At 42.7% G+C, this 27,498-nt stretch overlaps 1 protein-coding gene across 5 annotated transcripts in view; it reads right to left on the bottom strand.

The window, feature by feature from the left end:
* NDOR1 (NADPH dependent diflavin oxidoreductase 1) overlaps nucleotides 1–27,498 on the bottom strand; it is a 390,824-nt gene that overhangs the window by 233,725 nt on the left and 129,601 nt on the right. For all 5 annotated transcript variants that reach the window (XR_003942469.1, XM_030206227.1, XM_030206230.1 and 2 more), the window contains one exon: nucleotides 2,702–2,823. Coding sequence is in view for 4 of the 5 variants with exons in the window: in XM_030206227.1 (XP_030062087.1) it covers nucleotides 2,702–2,823 (122 nt within the window). In the remaining variant the exon portion in view is untranslated. The remainder of the gene's footprint in view (nucleotides 1–2,701; nucleotides 2,824–27,498) is intronic.

The following is a 27,498-nucleotide window of genomic DNA, read 5'->3' as shown; positions in this document are numbered from 1 at the left end:
AGACAGATCATTGGTCAGACCCCTTTTTAAAATTCTAATTAAAAAATAAATTAAAAAAGCTATCCATACATTCTGAAGTAGGGTTGGAGGGCCAAGCCAAAATGGATTTCGTGAAGGGAAATCTTGCTTCACCAATCTAATACGTTTCTTTGAAGGGGTGAACAAGCATGTGGATAAAGGTGAGCCGGTCGATATTTTCTATTTGGATTATCAAAAAGCATTTGACAAAGTACCTCATGAAAGACTCCAGAGGAAATTGGAGAGTCATGGGATAGGAGGTGGTGTTCTATTGTGGATTAAAAACTGGTTAAAAGAAAGAAAAAAGAGAGTGGAGTTAAATGATCAGTATTCTCAATAGAGAAGGGTAGATAGTGGGGTTCCCCAGGACTCTGTGCTGGGACCACTGCTTTTGAACATATTTATAAATGATCTAGAGATGGAATAACTAGTAAGGTAATTAAATTTGCTGATGACACAAAGTTATTCAAAGTTGTTAAATCGCAAGAGGATTGTGAAAAATTACAAGAGGACCTTATGAGACTGGGCATCCAAATGGCAGATGATGTTTAATGTGAGCAAGTGCAAAGTGATGCACGTGGGAAAGAGGAACCCAAATTACAGCTACGTAATGCAAGGTTCCACATTAGGAGTCACCGACCAGGAAAGGGATCTAGGTGTAATCGTTGATGATACGTTGAAACCCTCTGCTCAGTGTGCAGCAGCGGCGGCTAAGAAAGCAAATAGGATGATAGGTATTATTAGGAAAGGAATGGAAAAATGAGGACTTTATGCCTTTGTATCGCTTCATGGTGTGTCCAAACCTTGAATACTGTGTTCAATTCTGGTCGCCACATCTCAAAAGAGCTATAGTGGAATTAGAAAAGGTACAGAGAAGGGCAACAAAAATTGTAAAGGGGATGTGATGACTTTCCTATGAGGAAAGGCTAAAGCGGCTAGGGCTCTTCAGCTTGGAAAAAAGAAGGCTGAGGGGAGATATGATAAAGGTCTATAAAATAATGAGTGCAGTGGAACAGGTAGACGTGAATAGTTTGTTTATTTTTTCCAAAAATACTAGGACTAGGGGGCATGCAATGAAACTACAAAGTAGTAAATTTAAAACGAATCAGAGAAAAATTTTCTTTACTCAATATGTAATTAAACTCTGGAATTCTTTGCCAGATTATGTAGTAAAAGCAGTTAACTTAGCAGGGTTTATAAAAAGGTTTAAATAGTTTCTTAAAAGAAAAGTCCACAAGCCATTATTAAAACGGAAAGGAAAAATCCACAGCTTATTTCTAGGATAAGCAGCATAAAATGTATTGTACTGTTTTGGGATCTTGCCAGGTACTTGTGACCTGGATTGGCCACTGTTAGAAACAGGATGCTGGGCTTGATGGACCTTCGGTCTGTCCCAGTATGGCAATACTTGTGCACTTAAGAGGCAGGCTGGGAATGTTCAAAAAGATATCCAGAGAGCAGCAAAATCCAGCTGCTCTGAAGAATAATTATCCATTTAAATTAAGCCAATGAAGCAGCAGATTTAACTCAAATGGTTAAGTGACATAGTAAACATAGTGACATAGTAGGTGATGGCAGAAAAAGACCTGCATGGTCCATCCAGTCTGCCCAACAAGATAAACTCATATGTGTATACCTTACCTTGATTTGTACCTGCCTTTTTCAGGGCACAGACCGTACAAGTCTGCCCAGCAGTATTTCCTGCCTCCCAACCACCAGTCCCGCCTCCCATCACTGGCTCTGGTACAGACCGTATAAGTCTGCCCTCCACTATCCTCGCCTCCCAACCACCAACCTCTCTTCCCCCACCTGCTCCGCCACCCAATTTTGGCTAAGCTTCTGAGGATCCATTCCTACTGCATAGGATTCCTTTATGCATATCCCACGCATGTTTGAATTCCGTTACCGTTTTCATCTCTACCACCTCCCGCGGGAGGGCATTCCAAGCATCCACCACCCTCTCCGTGAAAAAATACTTCCTGACATCTTTTTGAGTCTGCCTCCCTTCAATCTCATTTCATGTCCTCTCGTTCTACCGCCTTCCCATCTCCAGAAAAGATTTTTTTGCGGATTAATACCTTTCAAGTATTTGAACGTCTGTATCATATCACCCCTGTTCCTCCTTTCCTCCAGGGTATACATGTTCAGGTCAGCAAGTCTCTGCTCATACATCTTGGAACGCAAATCCCATACCATTCTCGTAGCTTTTCTTTGCACCGCTTCCATTTTTTTAACATCCTTCGCAAGGTACGGCCTCCAAAACTGAACACAATACTCCAGGTGGGGCCTCACCAACGACTTGTACAGGGGCATCAACACTTCCTTTCTTCTGCTGATCACACCTCTCTCTATACAGCCTAGCAACCTTCTCGCTACGGCCACCGCCTTGTCACACTGTTTCGTCGCCTTCAGATCCTCGGATACTATCACCCCAAGATCCCTCTCCCCCTCAGTACCTATCAGACTCTCACCGCCTAACACATAAGTCTCTCGTGGGTTTCTACTCCCTAAATGCATCACTTAGGTAGCACTGGCTGCTACCTAACTGTATATTCAGGGGCACTACTCAGATGCTAGCATTGCGCTTCTGCTGAGCAACAGGTCCATTAAAACTAGCAGCATTCTTCTAGGTTTGAATGTGCAATGGAAAAAAAAAGACCAGTAGCATTGGGCCATTACTCACAAGGATCATTCAGGACCAGTGTAAACCTCTTGTTGGGATCGAGCTGCAGAAGCTGACAGAACTGTTGGACATCTTCTGGCGAGTTGCGAGGCTGAACCATCACCACATCCCCAGCAGAGTACCTGCAAGACATGATGTAAACATCACCACCACCACCACCAAATCCTCAGTATCGCACTGGCAAGACATAGTGGGAATAAACCAAGATGTTTATTTGTAGCAGGTGTTCTCTGAGGACAATAAGACTGAATTGGTGACTTCTAACCTTCTCAATTTAGAACTCCTTTGTACAAGCTTCAAGTCTACCGTGCACAAGCAATACTTCCCACACTGTAGATTATTTAGAAAACAACTCCTAGAGGAGGTGAGAGAGTATATAAGACCTTTATTCCTGCACCTGCTACAGGTAAAAACCTTGGTTTTCTTGAGGGCAAGCAGGGTAGCAAATTCTTATAAATAGGAATCCCTTGCTATAGGCTGCTTTCAACAATAAAACTACTTAACATTTCTAAAACACAATGAAAGGTACTGCCAGACACCAAAATTGGTTTTTGGTGGCAACAAGCCTTTTAACTTTTGGGGGTTGTTTTTTTTTTTACAGACAGGAAGACTTCAAATCAAGGAAAATGGGCATGGGGGTGGGGATACAGTTGGCTTATAAACCTCAAAGAGATTCTATAGGACACGCTGAACAAATCTACTGTATAAATAGTGAGGAGTGTGAGTGATTTTGTTGTTGCTGCTACTTGGGAGTGGGGAGAGGAGATTTATAGGCTATAAATTGTTCATTTTTACACTTGTTTTGTAGTCCATTTTGATGCTGTATTTATGGAGAACGGAATATCATGTGTAAATAAATCCCTTTCTATACAATGAGAAATGAATGTATGGACCAATGTTTACAAATTTTCTCTATAGAGGCTGAACTCAAAGTGATCTACCATGGTTTGGACATTATAAGGACAATCCTTTAATCTAGGCATCTACATTTAAGCGTGTAAATGCTGTGACCCACCAGCTGGGTCAGGACCCCAGGGAAAACTGAGATTAAGAATTAACCCACAGGTCAAAGAAAAAAAAAAACAGGGGCTAAAACAGATCCTGAGAGACGTTCCATCCACTTCTAGCAAAAATTACTATAGCCAGACAAGACGAGAGTCTTGGGGGAGGAGTAGCTGGAAACAGGACATTGGTGGGGGGGGGGGGGGGGGGGGGAGACACTCTTGGAAGAAAGCTCAACCTCATGGGAAATACAGTGCAGAAGCCTGTTTCTTCCCAGGTGGGAAACTACTACCCTAAGCACTCTGGCAGCTCCAGGAAAGGAGTATGGCTGGAAAACAGGCAATATAAGAAGTTACCAGACAGGGAGAAAAAGGGACACAAGTTGCAGATCCATGGTTTAGAGACAGTCCCAAAAGGCAGGAAAAAGCCTGGATGAGCAGATTAAGGAAAAAGTCTGGAAGAAAAAAGCCTAGGAAGTATGTACGGGGGAGCCTAGGAAGGGAGATATACAAGCATTCTTGAATGCCTAGACCCGAAACCTGGGGAATATCCAGCGGACAGATCATGAACCAACTTTGACTTGATTACAATGGATGAACTCACACACTGGCTTGGAAAATACGCCAAATCTCAATGCAAACTTGACATCTGCCCGATTAGCTTACTAAAAGCTGCCCCCAAACAATTCAAAATAGACCTCACGAACCAACTGAATTACAGACTCCTAAATGGTCTCTTCCCTAAGGACAAAGGAAATATCCTTCTCACACCATTGCCAAAAGATGCCAAGAAAAGCACAATGGACCTAACAAACTACCGACCAGTCGCCTCCATCCCGTTCATAACAAAACTGATGGAGGGCATAGTGACGAAACAACTCACGGAATACCTAACAAAACACTCAATTCTACATGAGTCTCAATCAGGATTCAGATCAAACCACAGCACTGAAACTGTACTTGTGTCTGCAATGAATTCATTCAAAAAAACAATTGCAACCGGCAAAAATATACTCGTACTACAATTCGACATGTCTAGTGCTTTCGACATGGTAGACCATAAAATATTACTACACTTATTAGAACATTTTGGAATCGGAGGCCCAGTTCTCAACTGGATCAAAGGCTTCCTCACCACCAGGTCCTACCAAGTAGCAACGAACAATGACAGATCACCAACCTGGACACCGGAGTGTGGAGTTCCTCAGGGATCCCCCCTCTCGCCAACTATTTTCAACCTGATGATGACACCACTGGCCAAATTACTAGCAAATCAGAACCTAAACCCCTATATATATGCAGACGACGTGACGATCTATATCCCGTTTAAAAATAACCTAAACGAAATAACCAACGAGATCAATCAGAGCCTCCACATCATGCACTCTTGGGCGGACTCATTCAAGTTAAAACTGAACGCAGAAAAAACTCAATGTCTGGTTCTCACATCCCAATATAACACAAGCAACTATCCTACCATAACCACACCTTACTGCACACTTCCCATCTCAGAAAATCTGAAAATTCTGGGAGTCACTATTGATCGAAACCTCACACTCGATACCCATGTGAAGAACACAACGAAAAAAATGTTCTACTCAATGTGGAAACTCAAAAGAATAAAACCTTTTTTCCCTAGATACGTCTTCCGCACCCTGGTACAATCACTAGTGATAAGTCACCTGGACTATTGCAATGCTCTGTATGTAGGATGTAAAGAACAGACCATTAAAAAACTCCAAACAGCCCAGAACACCGCAGCCCGTCTTATTTTTGGAAAACCCAAATACGAAAGTGCAAAACACCTAAGAGAGAAACTACACTGGCTCCCGCTCAAGGAACGAATTGAGTTCAAGCTCTGCACGACCGTATACAAAATCATTCACGCAGAGGCCCCAATCTACATGCTGAACCTAATAGACTTACCACCCAGAAATGCCAGAAGATCAGCCCGTAAGTTCCTCAACTTGAACTTCCCCAGCTGTAAAGGAACCAAATACAAACAGGCATACACTACTACCTTTGCGTACAAAAGCACACAGCTATGGAACGCACTACCCAAGACCCTGAAAACCACGGACAACTTAACCAACTTTCGCAAAACTTTGAAGACATTTCTCTTCAACAAAGCCTACAAAAATAATCCTTGATGAATCAAACTACAAATCTTTGAAGACATTTCTCTTCAACATAGCCTACAAAAACAATCCTTGATGAATCATACTACTCCATACATCACCCAAACGCTCTAAAACACTTCGACACGACCTTACCCATTACCTTCTAATTAATTCCTCTTTTACTTCCAATTTATTACCGACTGTATCTAACACTATGTAACGATCATACAAAATTAACACCCTGTAAGCCACATTGAGCCTGCAAAAAGGTGGGATAATGTGGGGTACAAATACAATAAATAATAATAATAATAATAAAAGGGGTTTTAGTTTTTAAGTGTCTCAGTTGTGAAAAGGGGAGTTTTGTTTGGAAACTGCCCTTCATTGTACAGAGGGACACTGACATAACCAAGCTAGAAGCTTGGGTATAGTAAGTCTAGAAAAAGAGGTCATAAAGAAAGATGTGTTCATTTAAGGGTACATTTTATGTTTTATAATGTATTTTCTACAAGTTGAAGGAAAGGATAGTGAATGTCCTAGAATCTAACAGGCTGCAAGATTTGAGGCAGCATGGTTTTACCAAAGGAAAATCCTGTCAAATGAATCCGATTGATTTATCTGACTGGGTGACCAGAGAACTAAATAAAAGATGTGCGCTAGGTCAGCAAAGCTTTAATACAGTTTCTCACAGTCTGGTAGCCCCTGTGCTACCTTGGAGGAAGGAGGTCTCCTAAAAGGAGAGCATCACCCTGGTGAAGTAGGAAGAACTCCTGTAGCCAGGACCTGCCCACCAGGGGATGCAATAGCCTCTCGCACTGAGGATATGTCTCCAAGTTCTGCCCAGAGAGGGAAGGCTTAGGACAGCTGTTGCAGTTGTTGAGTCGATCATTAGGCATATAAATAGTTGGGTGGCTGGTGGATGTGAGGATCGCCTGGTCACTTGCCTGCCTGGTGCAAAGGTGGCAGACCTCACGCATCACCTAGATAGGATTTTAGATAGTGCTGGGGAGGAGCCAGCTGTTTTGGTACATGTGGATACCAATGACACAGGAAAATGTGGGAGAGAGGTTCTGGAAGCCAAATTTAGGCTCTTAGGTAGAAAGCTCAAATCCAGAACCTCTAGGGTAGCATTTTATGAAGTGCTACCCATTCCACGAGGAGGGCCCAAAAGACAGGCAGAGCTCCAGAGTCTCAATGGGTGGATGAGATGATGGTGCAAGGAGGAGGGTTTTAGATTAACATTCTGGGGAAGGGGGAGTCTATTCCGAAAGAATGGCCTCCACCTTAAGCTGGGTGGGACCAGGCTGTTGGCATTGGCATTTAAAAAGGAGATAGAGCAGCTTTTAAACTAAAAACTGGGCAAGGCCAACAGTCGCTCAAAAGCGCATGGTTCGGAATAAGGTATCTTTCAAAGATATCACCAAAACACGGAAGATAGGGTATCCCGATAGTGAGGTTGCAAAAGAGACCGTAGATCTGGTGTCCTTAAATAAAAATAAAAGTCAGACAAAAGATTGCAAATTAATACTGTCAAGTACTGAGCATGATGTAAACAGGAACATAGTAACATAGTAGATGACGGCAGAAAAAGACCTGTACAGTCCATCTAGTCTGTCCAACAAGATAAACTCATATGTGCTACTTCTTGTGTATACCTTACCTTGATTTGTATCTGCCATTTTCAGGACACAGACCGTAGAAGTCTTGCCCAGAACTAGCCCCACCACCCAAACACAGGCCCCGCCTCCCAATCTCAGCTAAGCTTCTGAGGATCCATTTCTTCTGCACAGGATTCCTTTATGTTTATCCCAAGCTATGGGAGCCTCTATGTCTGGCCTCCTTTGTTCTCAAAGAGAGCTCTGCTGATCAAGAGCAATTAAACCCAGGGCTATTTAGGCCATTTGGTCCATGTCATCCTCAGTGGTTCTTGAGGGGGAGGGGGAAGTTCTCAGAGGTCAGAAGCTGGTTTAATATTAATATAAGTTTGTCCAGCAATAATTTTGACTTCCAAGAATCCTGACACACTGGGCTTCTCCCAAGTGGAAAAGTGCCATGGGAGTGACATGTACTGTTGAGGTCATGTGGCCCATCAATCTCAACATTTGCCAAGCTGTGATCTGCTTATTGGCACAGATGTGAGAGGCGAGCGCTGATAAGGCCTCTGCTCTCGCTTGTGGAACAAAAGTTCGAGCCTGCAATGTATCTAGAAGGGCTCCTATGTACTCCAATCAATGGACTGGGAGAAGGTGAACCCTAACAACTCCAACACCCGAATAGTTAGGCACATCGACTCCGACGCCCCCTCCTGCGAAATGCTCTTGACCAGCCAATCTTTCAGACAGGGAAACACATACGTTCCCAGCCTGCGTAGAAACACCACTAATATCAATAGACATCTGGCGAACACCCTGTGAGCTGAAACAAGACTAAATGGCAGTACGCAGTACAGGTAGTGGTGTTTTCCTATGTGAAATCTGAGATATTTCCTGTGACTGGGAAGTATTGAAATGTGGGTGTAGGCGTCATTTAGGTCCAGAGAGCATAGCCAACTTTTTGCCTGAATCATGGGGAGAAAGGTGCCCAGAGAAATCATCCTGAACTTTTGACCAGGAATTTGTTCAGGGGTCTTAGGTCTAGGATGGGATGAAATCCCCCCCCCCCCCCCCCCACCACCACTGTATTTTTGGGCACAAGGAAGTACCTGGAATAGAATCCCTTCCCTATACACACACACATATACACATACACAACAAACAGTTTGAAATGTCTATATGCGAATGCCAGAAGCATAAGAAATAAGATGAGAGAGTATATATTGCACTAAATGACAAATTAGCTATAACAGGCATCTCTGAGACCTGATGGAAGGAGGATAACCAGTGGGACACTGTCATACTGGGGTACAAATTATATCATAGTGATAGGGTGGATTGAATTGGTAGAGGGGTAGCATTGTATGTTAAGGAAGGCCTTTAATCAAATAGATTGAAAATTCTGCAGGAAACAAAACACATATTGGAATCCCTATGGATTGAAATTCCATGTGTGAAGGGGGAAAGATAGTGATAGGAGGGTACTACCGTCTGCCTGGCCAGGATGAACAGACGGATGCAGAAATGTTAAAAGAAATTAGGGACGCTAACAAACTGGGCAACACAATAATAATGGGTGATTTCAATTGTGGGATTGTTATTGATTCAATTACCCCAATATTGATTGGGTAAATGTAACATCAGGAAATACTAGGGAGGTAAAATTCCTTGACGAAATCAAGGACAGCTTTATGGCGCAGCTGGTACAGGAGCCGACAAGAGAAGGAAAAATACTAGACCTAGTCCTTAGTGGAGCGCATGATCTAGTGCGGGAGGTAATGGTGATGGGGCCGCTTGATAACGGTGATCATAATATGATCAGATTTGATATTAGCTTTGGAGTAAGTATACACAGGAAATCCAAAACATTAGAGTTTAACTTTCAAAAAGGAGACTATGATAAAATAACCAATGACTGTACTGAACAACATACAATCTTCACTCTCTTAATGACTGTACTGGACAACATACCCTCATAGTGCCTGTTACACATCTACCTCATTCGACCACAATATAACCTTGTATTTCTTATCAACCGACTTGGCGAACGCCTTGACGGTATTTTGTAAGCCACACTGAGCCTGCAAACAGCTGGGAAAATGTGGGGTACAAATGTAACAAATAAATATATAAAATTAGAAGAACGGTGAAAAAAAAACCTTAGAGGAGCAGCTGCAAGGGTCAAAAATTTACATCGGGTGTGAATGCTGTTCAAAACATCATACTGGAAGCCCAGGCCAAATATATTCCACATATTAAAAAAGGAGGACGGAAGACCAAATGACAGCCAGCATGGTTAAAAAGTGAGGTGAAGGAAGCTATTAGAGCTAAAAGAAAAAGAAAATCCTTCAGAAAATGGAAGAAGAAACCGACGGAAAATAATAAGAAACAGCATAAGGAATGTCAAGTCAAATGCAAAGCGCTGATAAGGAAGGCAAAGAGGGACTTTGAAAAAAAGATTGCGTTGGAGGCAAAAATACATAGAGGGGCATAATCGAACGGGGTGCCCAAGTTTTCATGACGGCGTCCTCACAGGGGAAACCAGTATTATCGAAACAAGATGGGCGTCCATCTTTCGTTTCCATAATACTGTCGGGGACGCCCAAATCATGAAATTTAGGTCTACCTTACAGATGGTTGTCCTTAGGTCGTTTTGAGATGGTCGTCCCCGGTTTTCGGCGATAATGAAAACTAAGGACGCCCATCTCAAAAACGACCAAATCCAAGCCATTTGGTCATGGGAGGATCCAGAATTTGTAGTGCACTGATCCTCCTCACATACCAGGACACTACTACTACTTAACATTTCTAGAGCGCTACTAGGGTTACGCAGCGCTGTACAAATTAACGAATAAGGACGGTCCCTGCTCAGAAGAGCTTACAATCTAAAAGACGAAATGCCAAGTTGGGGTAGATGAGATTTCCTGAGAAGAGATGAAGTGATTAGGTGCCGAAGGCGACATTGAAGAGGTGGGCTTTGAGCAATGATTTGAAGATGGGTAGGGAGGGGGCACGGCGTATGGGCTCAGGGAGTTTGTTCCAAGCATGGGGTGAGGCGAGGCAGAAAGGGCGAAGCCTAGAGTTGGCGGTGGTGGAGAAGGGTACTGAAAGGAGGGATTTGACTTGAGAGTGGAGGTTACGGGTAGGGACGTAAGGGGAGATGAGGGTAGAGAGGTAAGGAAGGGCTGCAGATCGAGTGCATTTGTAGGTGAGTAGGAGAAGCTTGAACTGTATTCGGTATCTGATCGGAAGCCAGTGAAGTGACTTGAGGAGAGGGGTGATACGAGTATATCGGTTAAGGCGGAAGATAAGACGTGCGGCAGAGTTCTGAATGGACTGAAGGGGGGATAGGTGGCTAAGTGGGAGGCCGGTGAGGAGTAGGTTGCAGTAGTCAAGGCGAGAGGTAATGAGAGAGTGGATGAGAGTTCAGGTGGTGTGCTCGGAGAGGAAGGGGCGAATTTTGCTAATGTTATAGAGGAAGAAGCGACAGGTCTTGGCTATCTGCTGGATATGCGCAGAGAAGGAGAGGGAGGAGTCGAGGTTGCGGTCAGATGAGACGGGGACGATGAGGGTGTTATCAACTGAGATAGAGAGTGGAGGGAGAGGAGAAGTGGGTTTGGGTGGGAAAACAATAAGTTCAGTCTTGGCCATGTTCAGTTTCAGGTGGTGGTTGGACATCCAGGCAGCAATGTCGGATAAGCAGGCCGATACCTTGGCCTGGGTTTCCGCAGCGATTTCTGGTGTGGAGAGATAACGCTGGGTTTCGTCAGCATAAAGATGATAGTGAAAACCATGAGAAGAGATCAGGGAGCCTAAGGAAGAGGTGTAGATTGAGAAAAGAAGGGGCCCAAGGACAGAGCCTTGAGGAACTTCAAGAGAGAGCGGGATAGGGGAGGAGGACGAACCATGAGAGTGTACTCTGAAGGTACGATGGGAGAGATAGAAGGAGAACCAGGAGAGGACAGAGCCCTGGAACCCAAAGGAGGACAGTGTGTCAAAAAGTAGGTTGTGATTGACAGTGTTGAAAGCGGCGGATAGGTCGAGGAGGATGAGGATGACCTTTGGATTTGGCGAGGAACAGGTCATTGCAGACCTTAGATAGTGCCGTTTTTGTCGAGTGTAGGGGGCGAAAGCCGGATTGGAGCAGATCGAGGATGGCATGAGTGGAGAGAAAATCAATGCAGCGGCTGTGAATGGCGCGTTCAAGTATCTTGGAGAGGAAGGGTAGGAGGGAAATGGGGCGGTAATTGGAGGGACAGGTAGGGTCAAGTGATGGTTTTTTGAGGAGTGGTGTGACCACAGCATGCTTGAAGGTGTCCGGGACAGTTGCAGTGGAGAGAGAGAGGTTGAGGATATGACAGATGGTGGGGGTGATAGTAGGAGTGATGGTGATAAGTAGGTTGGTGGGGATGGGGTCTGAGGAACAGGTGGTGGATTTCGAGATGGAGAGGAGATGGGCGGTTTCCTCTTTGGTGATAGCAGGAAAAGAGGAGAAGGAGGCATGGGTAGGTTGGTTGAGAGAGTGGGTTATAGGATGAAGAGGAGGAGAAGGTTTGGTGGTGAATTCGAGGTTGATCTTCTGGACCTTGTCACGGAAGTAGTCGGCCAGAGATTGAGGAGAGACTGAGGGGGGGGGGGTGGGAGCGGAGGGCACTTTGAAGAGGGAGTTGAGGGTGGCGAAGAGACGACATGGGTTAGAGCTGAGGGAATTAGTTAGTTGGGTGTAATAGTCCTGTTTAGCGAGGAATAGGGAGGATTGGAAGGAGGATAGCATGAATTTGAAGTGAATGAAGTCAGTATGGGCGCGAGATTTCCTCCAGAGGCGTTCAGCCGAACGGGCGCAGGAGCGAAGGTAACGGGTGCAAGGGGTCAGCCAGGGCTGGGGATTGGTACACCTTGTGGGACGGGAGATTGACGGTGCAAGGGTGTCTAGAGCAGAGGAGAGAGTGGCATTGTAAGTGGAGACAGCTATGTCAACAGATTTGGAGGACATGATGGAAGGGAGGAGATCAGAGATACTAGAGGATAGGGTGCGGGGGTCAACAGCCTGGAGATTTCTGGACATAGTAGTTAGTGTTGGGTGAGATTGAGGGGGAGGGTGCTGAAGTGTGAATGTGACACCAACCGGACACCCTATGGGGCACTGCAGTGGACTTCAGAAATTGCTCCCAGCTGCATAGCTCCCTTACCTTCGGTGCTGAGCCCCCCAAATCCCACCAAATCCCACTCCCCACAACTGTACACCACTACCATAGCCATTATGGGTGAAGGGGGGTACCTACATGTGAGTACAGTGGGTTTTGGGGGGCTCTGGAGGGCTCAACACTTACCACCACAAGTGTAAAAGGTAGGGGGGGATGGGCCTGAGTCCACCTGCCTGAAGTGCACTGTACCCACTAAAACCTGCTCCAGGGACCTGTATACTGGTGTGATGGAGCTGGGTATGACATTTGAGGCTGGCAAAAAATGTTTTAAAAAATTTTTGAGGCTTGGTTGTGAAAAAAAAGGGGCCAAGTAAAGTTGGCCAAATGCTCGTCAGGAACGCCCTTCTTTTTTCCATTATTGGTTGAGGACGCCCATCTCTTAATCACGCCCCAGTTCCAACTTCAGTACGGTGCGGACACGCCTGTGAATTTTGCAGATTTGGGCGACCCTGAGAGAAGGACTCTCATGTCCCAATTTGTGTCGAAAGATGGGTGCCCTTCTCCTTCGAAAATTCACCTGATAGTAAATTTTTTTTAGGTATATTAAAAGCAGGAAGCTGGCAAAACAATCGGTTGGACCACTAGATGACCGAAGGGTAAAAGGGGCAATCAGGGAAGACAAAGCCATAGCGGAGAGATTAAATGAATTCTCAGCTTCGGTCTTCACTCAGGAAGATTTGGGAGAGATACCGGTGCCAGAAATGGTATTCAAAGCTGAAGAGTCGGAGAAACTGAATGAAATCTCTATAAACCTGGAGGAGGTAATGGGACAATTTGACAAACTGAAGAGTATCGGATGGTATTCATCCCAGAGTACAGATAGAATTGAAAAATGAACTTGCCGAACTATTGTTAGTAATATGTAATTTATCTTTAAAATTGAGCGTGGTACCGGAAGATTGGAGGATGTCCAGTGTAACGCCGATTTTTTAAAAAGGTTCCAGTGGAGATCCGGGAAATTATAGACTGGTGAGCCTGACGTCGATGCCAGGCAAAATGGTAGAGACTATTATAAAGAACACAATTACAGAGCATATTCAAAAGCATGGATTAATGAGACAAAGCCAAATGGATTTAGTGAAGGGAAATCTTGCCTCACCAATCTATTACATTTCTTTGTAGGGGTGAACAAACATGTGGATAATGGTGATCCGGTTGATACTGTGTATCTGGATTTCCAAAGGCATTTGACAAAGGACCTCATGAAAGACTCCAGAGGAAATTGGAGAGTCATGGGATAGGAGGTGGTGTTCTATTGTGGACTAAAAACTGGTTAAAAGAAAGAAAACAGAGAGTAGGGTTAAATGGTCAGTATTCTCAATGGAGAAGGGTAGTTAGTGGGTTCCCCTGGGGTCTGTGCTAGGACTGTTGCTTTTTAACATATTTATAAATTACCTAGAGACTAGAGATGGGAGTAACTAGTGATGTAATTAAATTTGCTGACGACACAAAGTTATACAAAGTTATTAAATCGCAAAAGGATTGTGAAAACTTACAAGAGGACCTTATGAGACTGGGAGATGGGGCGTTTAAATGGCAGATGATGTGAGCAACTGCAAAGTGATGCATGTGGGAAAGAGGAACCCGAATTATAGCTACGTAATGCAAGATTCCACATTAGGAGTTTGTGACCTAGAAAGAGATGTAGGCGTCGTCGTTGATGATACGTTTAAATCTTCAGCAGCTAAGAAAGCAAATAGAATGTTAGGTATTTTTGTATCGGTCCATGGTGCGACCACACCTCGAATACTGTGTTCAATACTGGTCACCGCATCTCAAAAAAGATATAGTGGAATTAGAAAAGGTACAGAGAAGGGCGGCGAAAATGATGAAGGGGATGGGACGACTTCCCTATGAGGAAAGGCTAAAGCGGCTAGGGCTCTTCAGCTTGAAGCAAAGACGGCTGCGGGGAGATATAATAAAGAAGGACTATAAAATAATGAGTGGAGTGGAATGGGTAGATGTGAAGAGTCTGTTTACTCTTTCCAAAAATACTAGGACTAAGGGGCATGAAATGAAGCTACAAAGTAGTAAATTTAAAACGAATCGGAGAAAAGTTTTCTTCACTGAATGTGTAATTAAACTCTGGAATTCATTGCCAGAGAATGTGGTAAAGGCGGTTAGCTTAGCAGAGTTTAAAAAGGTTTTTAGGGACCTTGCCAGGTATTTGTGACCTGGATTGGCCACTGTTGGAAACAGGATGCTGGGCTTGATGAACCTTTGGTCTGTCCCAGTATGGCAACACTTAGGTACTTATGTAGGAGACTCATGACTAAGCTAACTAGTATAAAATTAAGACCCAAAAAGGCTCATCTTCAAAGCACAAAGTTCCACAGGTTACTATTATGCTCATTTTTTAAAGAGATGGACGTCCAAAAAGTGACATAAATCGGCACTTGGACATCCATCTCACAGAAACGTCCAAATCAGTATAATCGAAACTGAATTTTGGACATCTTTCTCGGAAGTCCGTCGCAAGGACATCCAAATCTCAAGGGTGTGTATCAGAGGCGTGTTCAAGGCGGGACTTGGGCATTCCTAACACTTGGACGTCTTTCAGCCATAATGGAACAAAGCAAAAATGTCCAGCACTAAAACTTGGACGTTTTGAGCTGGACCTGTTTTTATTACGAATAAGGCACAAAAATGTGTCCCAAATGACCAGATTACCACTGGAGGGAATTAGGGATGACCTCCCTTTACTCCCTCAGTGGTCACTAACCCACTCCCACCCCCAAAAAGTGTAGTGAAAAACATTACTTGCCAGCCTCAGATGTCATATTCAGGTCCATGACAGCAGTATGCAGGTCCCTGGAGTATTTTAGTACACTTCAGACAGGTGGACCCAGGCCCATCCCACCACTACCTGTTACCTTTGTGCAGGAAACTGTGAGCCCTCCAAAACCCACTGTACCCACATATAGGTGCCCCCTTCACCCGTAAGGGCTACTGTAGTGGTGTACAGTTGGGGGTAGTGAGTTTTGGGGGGTTTTGGGGGGGGGGGGGCTCAGCACACAAGGTAAGGGAGCTGTGTACCTGGGAGCATTTTATGAAGTCCACTGCAGTGCCCCCTAGGATGCCCGACTGTTGTCCTGGCACGTCAGAGGGACCAGTCTACTAAAAATGCTGGCTCCTCCCACGTCCAAATGGCTTGACTTTGAACATTTTAAACTTGGATGTCTTTGTTTTGAAAATGGCCGAAATTCAAGGATGTTCAAATCGCAAAACGTCCAAATCCAAGGACGTCCACGGTATTTTTGAACACAAAAGATGGACGTCCATGTTTTTCGAAAATGACCTTCTCCCCACCTCGGAATCTGGACGTGTTTGTAAAATGTGCAAATTCTGACTTAGACCTTTCTTTCGAAAATGCCCCTCTATGTAAGTCTAGGTGCTTTGAAAATACGCCTCCACGTGGTAAACTGGATTGGAAATTAGTTGACTGACAGACAACAGAGGGTGGTGGTAAATTGAACTTGCTAGAGAAAAGGAAGTTGAGTAGTGGAGTGCCTCAGGGACTAGTGCTGGGGCCAATTCTATTTAGTATATTTGTGAACGACATTACCGAAGGGTTAGGAGGAAAAGTCTGCATTTTTGCAAGACATGAAGATTACAAACAAAGTGGATACCTCAGAGGGAATAGAAGAGATTTACAAAAATTAGAAGACTGGTCTAAGGATTGGTAATTGAAACTTAATGTGCAGAAGTACAAACTGATGCACTTCGGATGCAAAAATCCAAAGGAGATATAACAGGTTGGAGGTGAGAGACTGATAAGCATAACCCATGAGAGTTACTTTGAGGGGATAGTGTCTGAGGATCTCAAGGTGGTGAAACATCAAAAAGGGGGGTTGGCCATAGCCAAAAGGATGCTAGGCAATAAACAGCAGAAGAAAATAGGTGTTAATGCCCCTGTACAAGTATAGCTGGTGAGGCCCCAATGGAGTATTGTGCTCAGTTTTAGAGGCCATATCTCGTCTCTGAAGTAGGTCAAAGAAAAGCAAAAAGAATGAGTTGGGGTTTGGACCAAAAGATGTATGATAAGAGACTCTAGGAACTGAATAAGTATACCCTAGAGGAAAAGAAGGATAGTTGTGATATAATGCAGACTTTTAAACATTTGAAAGTATTATTATGTAAACAAATCTTATCTAGAGAAGGGGAAGCAGGAAGGATTGACTTAGGAGTAATGTCAAGCTTTTTCATGGAGAGGGTGGCTCACGCAGGAGGTGGTGGAGACAAAAACAGTAAAAGATTCAAAAATGCATGGGATAAACACAAAGGATTCCTATATGGAAAGAGAATGGAATCAAAACAAAACTTAGCAGTACTTAGACAATAACTCTAGTAATTGGGGAAATAAGGCCAATGCCAGGAAGATTTCTATGGTCTGTGCCAGATTACGGCTAGACGCACCTGGATGGGCTGGAATGGGCTTCGATGGCAACTCCAGCAGTTGGAGGGTATGTCCATTGCCGAGCAGATTTATACACTCTATGCCCCAAAAATGGAAAGGACAGATCAAGATTAAAAATGTATATGTTACATTGCATTATATGGTATGAGTTTACCTTAATGGGCAGTCTGGATGGACCGTGCAGATCTTTATCTGCTGTCATCTACTATGTTACTACATATGACCAGAGAGTTGGATCGAGGGAGAGCATTAGATGTGGTATACTTAGATTTTAGCAAAGCGTTTGACATGGTCCTGCATAAACGACTAATAAATGAACTGAGTGCCATCTATATGGCAGACCAATGAGGAACATCAGTCATCAAAATCTATTCAGACATAAACACAGTTGTGGTGATTAAAAAAACTGACCAGAGAAAGCAAAAAAAAGTTCAACTGTTTATTCTCATCTAAAACTTAACACTGGCCATGTTTTGGCCTAACAGGCCTGCATCAAGAGTCTCCTGGGATGTTTGTGAAAAAACTATGAAAAGATCCATCTATCGTTTAGGTTATGAGTATCTATATACATGTTATATATCATGTATCACTGTGGCACGCCGCCAAATCAAGTTAAGTGGTAGACAAATTTCAGTCCAATACAGGACACAAGTCACAGCTTGCCCAGCTGCAGTAGTGCTGAATGGTAAAGTCAAAAGATAAAAAAGGGGGGGAGAGGGTTAGTCTGGACAAACCTCTTATAAATTGATTTGAGAATGACATTCTTAACTTGATTTTTACTTTTTTTAAATGACTTACCAAGTAGGTGACGCTTTTGGAATACACCTCTTATGTTTGTTGGTTTTATTTTACCTCCAACTGTTTCTTGGCAAGTATCTATGTTTTTATGCATACGTCTTAGTAATTATGATTTTAAGATGAAAGTGATATATTTATTAAAACATTTATACATGTTTTTATTAATATTAATTATTATGATTTAACTGTGTATACTTATGTTTTCATGTTTTTACTAACATTTACTTTTCTTCGTATTTATCGACAGTCTCTATATGCCCCTGAAGAAGCCATTCTTTAACTGCTGCTTGTTTTTGCCATTGTGGATAATATGAGGAAGGATCTAGCAAAGCTTGAATAATGTTCTCGAATTTAACTGCTAAGATTTAATGCTAGCAAATACAGGGTCATAAGAACATAAGAGTAGCCAAACTGGGTCAGACCAATAGTCCATCTAGCCTAGTATCCTGTTTACAACAGTGGCCAAAACAGTGGCAGAAACCCAAATTGTGTCAACAGTCTATGCTACCAGTCCCAGGGCAAGCAGTTCCTTCCCCATGTCTGTCTCAATAGCAGATTATGGACTTTTCCTCCAGGAACTTGTCCAAACCTTTTTTTTTAACCCAGATATGCTAATCGCTGTTACTACATCCTCCAGCAAAGAGTTCCAGAGCTTAACTATTCATTGAGTGAAAATATATTTCCTCCTATTTGTTTGAAAAGTATTTCCATGTAACTTCCTTGAGTGTCTCCTAGTCTCTGTACTTCTGGAACCCAGATATGCTAAGTGCTTTTCCTCCAGCAAAGAGTTCCAGAGCTTAACTATTCGTTGAGTGACAAAATATTTCCATGTAACTTCCTTTAGTGTCCCTAGTCTTTGTACTTTTGGAATGAGTAAAAAACCGATTAACATCTACTCGTTCTACCACTCGGAATTTTGTAGACCTCAATATATCTTCCCTCATCCGTCTCTTTTCCAAGTTGAAGAGATCTAACCTCTTTAGCCTTTCCTCATATGACAGGAGTTCCATCCTCTTTACCATTTTGGTCGCTCTTCTTTGAACCTTTTCTAATTCCGCTATATCTTTTTTCAGATACATGCTGCATAAACCCAAGGGACAGTTTAGAGGCGAAAAACCTTTGTGCATAAACAGGAGCAGGACTTGGGTGCGATTTTATGTGATGATCTTAAGGTGGTCAAACAGGTAAAAAAGGTGATGGTGAAAGCTAGAAGGATGCTTGGGTGCACAGGAAGAGGAATGACCAGTAGGAAAAAGGAGGTGATGATGCCCCTGGATCATACTCTGGTGAGACCTCATTTAGAATACTGTGTACAATTCTGGAGACCACACCTTTAAAAAGATATAAACAGGATGGAGTCGGTCCAGTGGGTGGTTACTAAAATGGTCAGTGGTCTTGATCATAAAGCATATGGAGAAAGACTTAAAACAATCTCAGTATGTATACTAAGGAAGATAGGCAGGAGAGGGGAGATATGATAAAAATGCAAAGGAGACGAGTCTTTTTCAAATGAAAGGAAGCTCTGGAATGAGGGGGCATAGAATGAAGGCTAGAAAGGGGACAGACCTGAGGAAATAAATACTTCTTCACGGAAAAGGTAGTAAATTTGTGCAACAGCCTCCTAGTGGAGGTAGTGGAGAGGAAAGCTGTAACTGAATTCAAGAAAGTTTGGGACAGGTACATAGGAACTTTAGGGGAGAGAAAGGGATAGCAGATGACATGGATGGGCAGACTGGATAGGCCATACGGTCTTTACATAGTAACATAGTGACGGCAGATAAAGATCTGAACAGTCCATCCAAATTGCCCAACAGTCTCATTCATTCGAAATTCTAGATTGAATCAACAAGGAACGTGATATTATAATATCTATAATTCAATCTAGAATTGAGAATGAATGAGACTGTTGGGCAGACTGGATGGACCGTTCAGACCTTTATCTGACGTCACTTACTATGTTACTATGTAAAGACTGTGTAGCCTACCCAGTCTGCCCATCCATGTCATCTACATAGGAAAATGTGGAAGAGAGGTTCTGGAACCAAAATTTAGGCTCTTAGGTAGAATGCTCAAATCCAGATCCTCTAGGGTAGCGTTTTCTGAAATGCTACTCGTTCCACGCCAGGGCCCAAGAGACAGGCAGAGCTCCGGAGTCTTAATACGATGGTGCAGGGAGGAGGGTTTTAGATTTGTTAGGAACTGGGCAACATTCTGGGGAAGGGGGAGCCTATTGCGAAAGGATGGGCTACACCTTAACCAGGGTGCGACCAGGCTGCTGCCATCGGCATTTAAAAAGGAGTTAAAGCAGCTTTTAAACTAGAAACGGGGGGAAGGCCGACAGTCGCTCAAAAGCGCATGGTTCGGGATAAGGTATCTTTCAAAGATATCGCCAAAACAGGGAAGATTGGGTATCCTGACAGTGAGGTTGCAAAAGAGACCGTAGTAGATCAGGTGTCCTTAAATAAAAATAAAAATCAAACAAAGGATTGCAAATTAATACTGTCAAGTACTAAGCATGAGAACAACAAACATAGTTTGAAATGTCTATATGCGAATGTCGGGAGCCTAAGAAATAAGATGGGAGAGTTAGAAGATATTGCACTAAATTACAAATTAGATATAATAGGCATCTCTGAGACCTGATGGAAGGAGGATAACCAGTGGGACACTGTCATACTGGGGTACAAATTATATCGAAGTGATACGGTGGATCGAATTTGTGGAGTAGCAGCATTGTATATTAACGAGAGCCTTGAATCAAATAGATTGAAAATTCTGCAGGAAACAAAACACTTTTTGGAATCCCTGTGGATTGAAATTCCATGTGTAAAGGGGAAAAGGACAGTGATAGGAGTGTACTACCGTCCACCTGGCCAGGATGAACAAATGGATGCAGAAATGTTAAAGGAAATTAGGGACGCAAACAAACTGGGCAACACAATAATAATGGGTGATTTCAATTACCTCGATACTGACTGTGTAAATGTAACATCGGGGCACGCTAGGGAGATCCATGGCAACCATGCCTCAGTCAAGAACAATTTTTTATATTTGAATAACAGCGTTGGGCGTTTAACCCAAGTCCCTGAAGAAAATAGTGAAACCCGCAGTGTCGGGCGTTACCAGGGGAAGCCTCGCGGATTAAATCTTACGGATCATTGATTTTTATGGATTTTGGGACTGAGAGTGGCAAGGACTATAAAATTTATAGCAAAACATGGAGGAGTGAATAATGATGATATGTGGAGAAATGAAAAAATGAATACGGGAACAAATAACAACGACTAAAGGTAAGTTCATGTTTCAGTATTTTACGTTATGTTGTGTTTTGGAGCACATTGCACTTTAGAGCACTGTTGTGTTGACGTAATAGCACGTATGTTCACGTAGAAGAAATTGCCCGATGAAAGAGGTGCTATTCCACCGGGCAGAAAGAAATAAGTTTGCCTTAAAAGTGGTGGTTTGTCTGAGGGCTCTCTTTAAAATTTAAAGTTACACACATAAATACAAATAAAATAATAATAAATTTATATGTTTGAGTACGGTGCTATGTGTCTGCATCAGTGGCATTATATATTTGGTTTAGTAGTTGGGTTTGATGAAATCAAGGACAGCTTTATGGAGCAGCTGGTACAGGAGCCGATGAAAGAAGGAAAAATTCTAGACCTAGTCCTTAGTGGAGCGCATGATCTGGTGCGGGAGGTAATGGTGCTGGGGCCGCTTAGTAACAGTGATCATAATATGATCGAATTTTATATTAGTTCTGAAGTAAGTATACATAGGAAATCAAATATGTTAGCGTTTAACTTTAAAAAAAGGAGATTATGATAAAATGATAAAACGGTGGAAAAAAAAACTTAGAGGAGCGGCTGCGAGAGTCAAAAATTTTCATCAGGCATGGATACTGTTGAAAAACACCATCCTGGAAGCCCAGGACAAATACATTCCGCATATTAAAAAAGGAGGACGGAAGACCAAAAGACAGCCGGCAAGGTTAAAAAGTGAGGTTAGCCAGCATTCTTGTCGTCTGCTTCTTTTGTTCTGAACTACGTTGCGCTGTTACATCGAAAATTCATGAAAAAAATGTTTAAAAAGTGAGGTGAAGGAAGTTATTAGCGCTAAAAGAAAATCCTTCAGAAAATGGAAGAAGGAACCGACTGGAAATAATAAGAAACAGCATAAGGAATGTCAAGTCAAATGCAAAATGCTGATAAGGAAGGCTAAGAGGGACTTCGAAAAAAAAAGATTGCATTGGAGGCAAAAACACGCAGTAAACATTTTTTTAGGTATATTAAAAGCAGGAAGCCGGCAAAACAATTGGTTGGACCGCTAGATGACCGAGGAGCAAAAGGGGCAATCAGGGAAGACAAAGCCGTAGCGGACAGATTACATGAATTCTTTGCTTCCGTCTTCACCAAGGAAGATTTGGGTGGGATACTGGTGCCAGAAATGGTATTCGAAGTTGACAAGTTGGAGAATCTGAATGAATTGTCTGTAAACCTGGAGGATGTAATGGGGCAGTTCTAAAAACGGAAGAGTAGCAAATCTCCTGGACCGGATGGTATTCATCCCAGAGTACTGATAGAACTGAAAAATGAACTTTCAGAGCTATTGTTAGTAATATGTAATTTATCCTTAAAATCGCACGTGCAACCAGAAGATTGGAGGGTGGTCAATGTAGCAAATCTCCTGGACCGGATGGTATCCATCCCAGAGTGCTGATAGAACTGAAAAATGAAATTGCAAAGCTATTGTTAGTAATATGTAATTTATCATTAAAATTGAGCGTGGTACCAGAAGATTGGAGGGTGGTCAATGTAACGCAGATTTTTTAAAAATGTTCCAGCGGAGATCCGGGAAATTATAGGCCAGTGAGTCTGACATCGGTGCCAGGCAAAATGGTAGAGACTATTATAAACAACAAAATTACAGAACATATTCAAAAGCATGGATTACTGAGACAAAGTCATTAATCTTGCCTCACCAATCTACTACATTTTTGAAGGGGTGAACAAGCATGTGGATAAAGGGGAGCCGGTTGATATTGTGTATCTGGATTTTCAGAAGGCGTTTGACAAAGTATATCATAAAAGACTCCAGAGGAAATTGGAGAGTCATGGGATAGGAGGTAGTGTTCTATTGTGGATTAAGTAGAGAGGTGTGGTAGCCGTGTTAGTCCGATTTCCGATCTGAGGAAGAAGGGCAACCTTCGAAAGCTAATCAAGAAATGTATTAAGTTATGTCCAATAAAAAAGGTATCATCTTATTTTCTTTTCCATGTTTTATTTTGTTTGATTTCTATTGATAACCTTATTGTGGATTACAAACTGGTTAAAAGATAGAAAACAGAGAGTAGGGTTGAGTATTCTCAATAGAGAAGGGTAGTTAGTGGGGTTACCCAGGGCTCTGTGCTGGGACCGCTGCTTTTTAACATATTTATAAATGACCTAGAAATGGGAGTAACTAGTGAGGTAATTAAATTTGCTGATGACACAAAGTTATTCAAAGTCGTTAAATCGCGGAAGGATTGTGAAAAATAACAAGCAGACCTTACGAGACTGGGAGACTGGGCGTCTAAATGGCAGATGACGTTTAATGTGAGCAAGTGCAAAGTGATGCATGTGGGAAAGAGGAACCCGAATTACAGCTACGTCATGGAGTCACAGACCAAGAAAGGGATCTAGATGTCGTTGTTAATGATACATTGAAACATTCTGCTCAGTGTGCTGCTGCGGCTAAGAAAGCAAATAGAATGTTAGGTATTATTAGGAAAGGAATGGAAAACAAAAATGAGGATGTTATAATGCCTTTGTATCGTTCCATGATGCGACCACACCTCAAATATTATGTTTAATTTTGGTCGCCGCATCTCAAAAAAGATATAGTGGAATTAGAAAAGGTGCAGAGAAGGGCGACGAAAATGATAAAGGGGATGGGACGACTTCCCAATGAGGAAAGGCTAAAGCGGCTAGGGCTCTTCAGCTTGGAGAAAAGACGGCTGAGGGGAGATATGATAGAGGTCTATAAAATAATGAGTGGAGTTGAATGGGTAGATGTGAAGTGTCTATTTATGCTTTCCAAAAATACTAGGACTGAGGGGCATGCGATGAAGCTACAATGTAGTAAATTTAAAACGATTTGGAGAAAATCTTTCTTCACTCAACGTGTAATTAAACTCTGGAATTCGGTGCTGGAGAATGTGGTAAAGGCGGTTAGCTTAGTGGAGTTTAAAAAAGGAAAAGTCCATAGACAGTTATTAAATGGACTTGGGGAAAATCCACTATTTCTGGGATACGCAGTATGAAATGTTTTGTACTTTTTTGGGATCTTGCCAGGTATTTGTGACCTGGATTGGCCACTGTTGGAAACAGGAAGCTGGGCTTCATGGACCTTTGGTCTGTCCCCATATGGCAATACTTATGTACTAGGTATTTTAGCCTGCATATGATTCAAGAAAGAATATTAATTTTTGGTCAAAAAACCTTGATGTAACGCTAGATGTTTTATATCACTGATCTGCTGAAGGAGATCATCAGTAGGATCAGTAGTCAATTTCTGATAACTGACGAACTGCTTCAAATAACGATATCAAGTTCATTTATCAAAGATTTCATTGCACATCTTTCTTGAGCTGACAGATTTTACATGGTATGTGATACTTTATATGTATACCAGAGTTTGATTTGTACCTGCATTTCTCAGGGCACAGACCGTAAAAGTTTGCCCAGAACTGTTCCTTTACTAAATGTTTTGAAGGTAGCATCGAAGCCCTTTAAAATTTATATTCTAGCCCATCCATATCTATCAAGCCACGATCAGGGCGCAGACCTTAGGAGTCCGCCCAGTACCGGTTTTACTGTCCAATTATCAGCGTCGCCACCCAATCTCCGCTAAGATTCCGTAGATCCATTCAGTCTAAACAAGATTCCTTTGTGTTTATCCCACGCATGTTTGAATTCCATTACCATTTTTATCTCCACCACCTCCCGTGGGAGGGCATTCCACATATCTACCACCATTTCCGTGAAAAAATACTTCCTGGCTTTACTCCTGAGTCTGCCCCCCTCCAACCTCAATTCATGTCCTCTAGTTCTACCAACTTCCAGTCTCCGGAAGAGGCTTGTTTGCGGATTAATATTTGAACGTCTGTATCATGTCACCTGTTTCTCCTTTCCTCCAAGGTATACATGGTCAGGTCAGCAAGTCTCTCCTCGTACGGGTTGCAGCGCAAAGCCCATACCATTTCTGTAACTTTTCTTTGCACTGCTTCCAGTCTTTTTACATCTTTAGCAAGACACGGCCTCCAAACCTGAACACAATAATCCAAGTGGGGCCTCACCGACGACTTGTAGAGGGGCATCAACGCCTCCTTTCTTCTGCTGATTATACCCCTCTCTATGAAGCCTAGCATCCTTCTGGCCACATCCGTCACCTTGTCACATTGTTTCTTCACCTTCAGATCCTCAGACACCAACACCCCAAGGTCTCTCTCCTGAGTCGAGCTTACTAATCGCTCCCCTCCTATTCGGTATCTCTCTTTTGAGTTTTTGCACCCCAAATGCATCACTCTGCACTTCTTGGCATTAAATTTTAACTCAATATAGTCTTTAGGGTTCTACTCAATAAATCTGGTATCAGTTCTATTGATGATGTTCATATATTTATACAAGTCCGTGACTTTACAAACTTATCAGTTTATACCTTTTCTAACACTTCGTGTTTTAATTGTTTTCAAAATCTTTTTTTTTTTTAGTGCTTAGTGTATATTGTAGTGCCAATCCACCATTTGTGACGGCTCTGGCTTATAACACAGAAATATCAAACATCATAGCAGTGAACCCTACCTGACCCTTCCACATGCACTCTTAGGTGCTGCTTCAATTATTTTAAGTCTCTAATTGGCTTCAATTCTAAAGCTCTGTACAAGCAGATTTTACTTATCTTGTCAAATGTGGACAGTTTTTACATCCAATTTCAATGCAGAGTTCAGTGTGCTCTCATGTAGTGTTCGCCATTATATATCACCCAGTCCCTGGCGTTCCGGAAGCAGGTGGGACTGGGTGATTGATTCCAGCCCTAAGATGACCGAATGACAGTTTTGCAAAAGCTCTCCTGAAGACACCAACTTGGCGAAACATGATCTCATGTTGGGAACAGCAACATTTTCTATGCAAGAACAATAAGAGGACGCACGGACATATAATGGCGAACACTAAATGAGATCACACTGAACTCTGCATTGAAATTGGATATAAGAACTGTCCACTGTTACAAGATAAGTAAAATCTGCTTGTACAGAGCTTTTTAGAATTGAAGCCAATTACAGACTTACAATAATTGAAGCAGCACCTGAGAGTGCATGTGGAAGGGTCAGGTAGGGTTCACTGCTATGATGTTTGATATTGCTGTGTTATAAGCCGGAGCCGTCACAAATGGTGGATTGGCACTACACTGAGCACTAAAAATATATATTTTTTAAAGATTTTTGAAAACAATTAAAACACGAAGTGTTATAAAAGGTATAAAGTGATACGTTTGTAAGGTCACGGTCTAGTGAACATCATTAACTTTTAACTGCCAGACCCACGACCATTCTTCTGACTTTTGGAGATCCCTTCTCATCGTTTCTACTCCCTCATGGGTATCCACTCTATTGGCTATCTTCATGTCATCCGCAAAAAGGCAAACCTTTCCTTCCAACCCTTCAGCAATATCTCGCACAAATATATTAAACAAAATGGGCCCCAGCACTGACCCCTGAGGAACTCCACTGCTCGCCATCCTTTCCTCTGAGCGGATTCCATTTACCGCCACCTGTTGGTCAACCAGTTTTCTATCCAGTTCACCACTTTCAGTCCTAAGTTCAGCCCTTTCAGCTTATTCACAAGTCTTTTGTGGGGGACCGTATCAAAGGCTTTGCTGAAATCCAAGTAGATTACATCTAGCGCACGGCCTTCATCCATTTCTTTTATCACCCAGTCAAAGATGTCAATAAGATTCGTTTGGCAGAATTTTCCTTTGGTAAAGCCATGTTGCCTCAGGTCCTGTAACCCGTTGCCTTCTAGAAAGTTAACTATCCTTTCTTTCAGCAGTGACTCCATTATTTTTCCTACCACTGACGTGAGACTTACCGGTCTGCAGTTTCCCACTTCTTCCCTGTCTCCACTTTTGTGAAGAGGGACCACATCCGCTTGTCTCCAATCTCGCGGAACCGCTACCGTCTCTAAAGATCTATTAAATAAATCTTTAAGAGGTCCCACAAGGAACTCTCTGAGCTCCCTCAGTATCCTGGGATGTATCCCATCCAGCCCAATAGCTTTGTCCACCTTCAGATTCTCCAGCTGTTTATAAACTCTTTCTTCTGTAAACGGCGCAGTATCCACTCCATTCCCAAATATTCCTTCAGCAGCCAACCGCGGTCCTTCACCACGATTTTCCTCCGTGAACACTGACGAGAAGTAATTGTTTAGCACATTTGCTTTATCCACCTCACTTTCTACATAATCACTCTCATTATCTTTCAGTCTTGCAATTCCATTCCTATCTTTGCTCCTTTCTCCAATATATCAAAAAATGGTCTTGTCACCTCTCTTTACATCTTTAGACATTTTTTCTTCTGCTTGTGCTTTTGCTAGCCGTATTTCCCTCTTCGCTTCTTTGAGTTT

The sequence above is a fragment of the Microcaecilia unicolor genome, chromosome 6, assembly GCF_901765095.1.
Source record: "Microcaecilia unicolor chromosome 6, aMicUni1.1, whole genome shotgun sequence".
In the NCBI taxonomy this organism is placed as follows: domain Eukaryota; kingdom Metazoa; phylum Chordata; class Amphibia; order Gymnophiona; family Siphonopidae; genus Microcaecilia; species Microcaecilia unicolor.
Note: the sequence above shows the minus strand (reverse complement) of the source record. Positions and strands in the feature narration are given on the sequence as shown.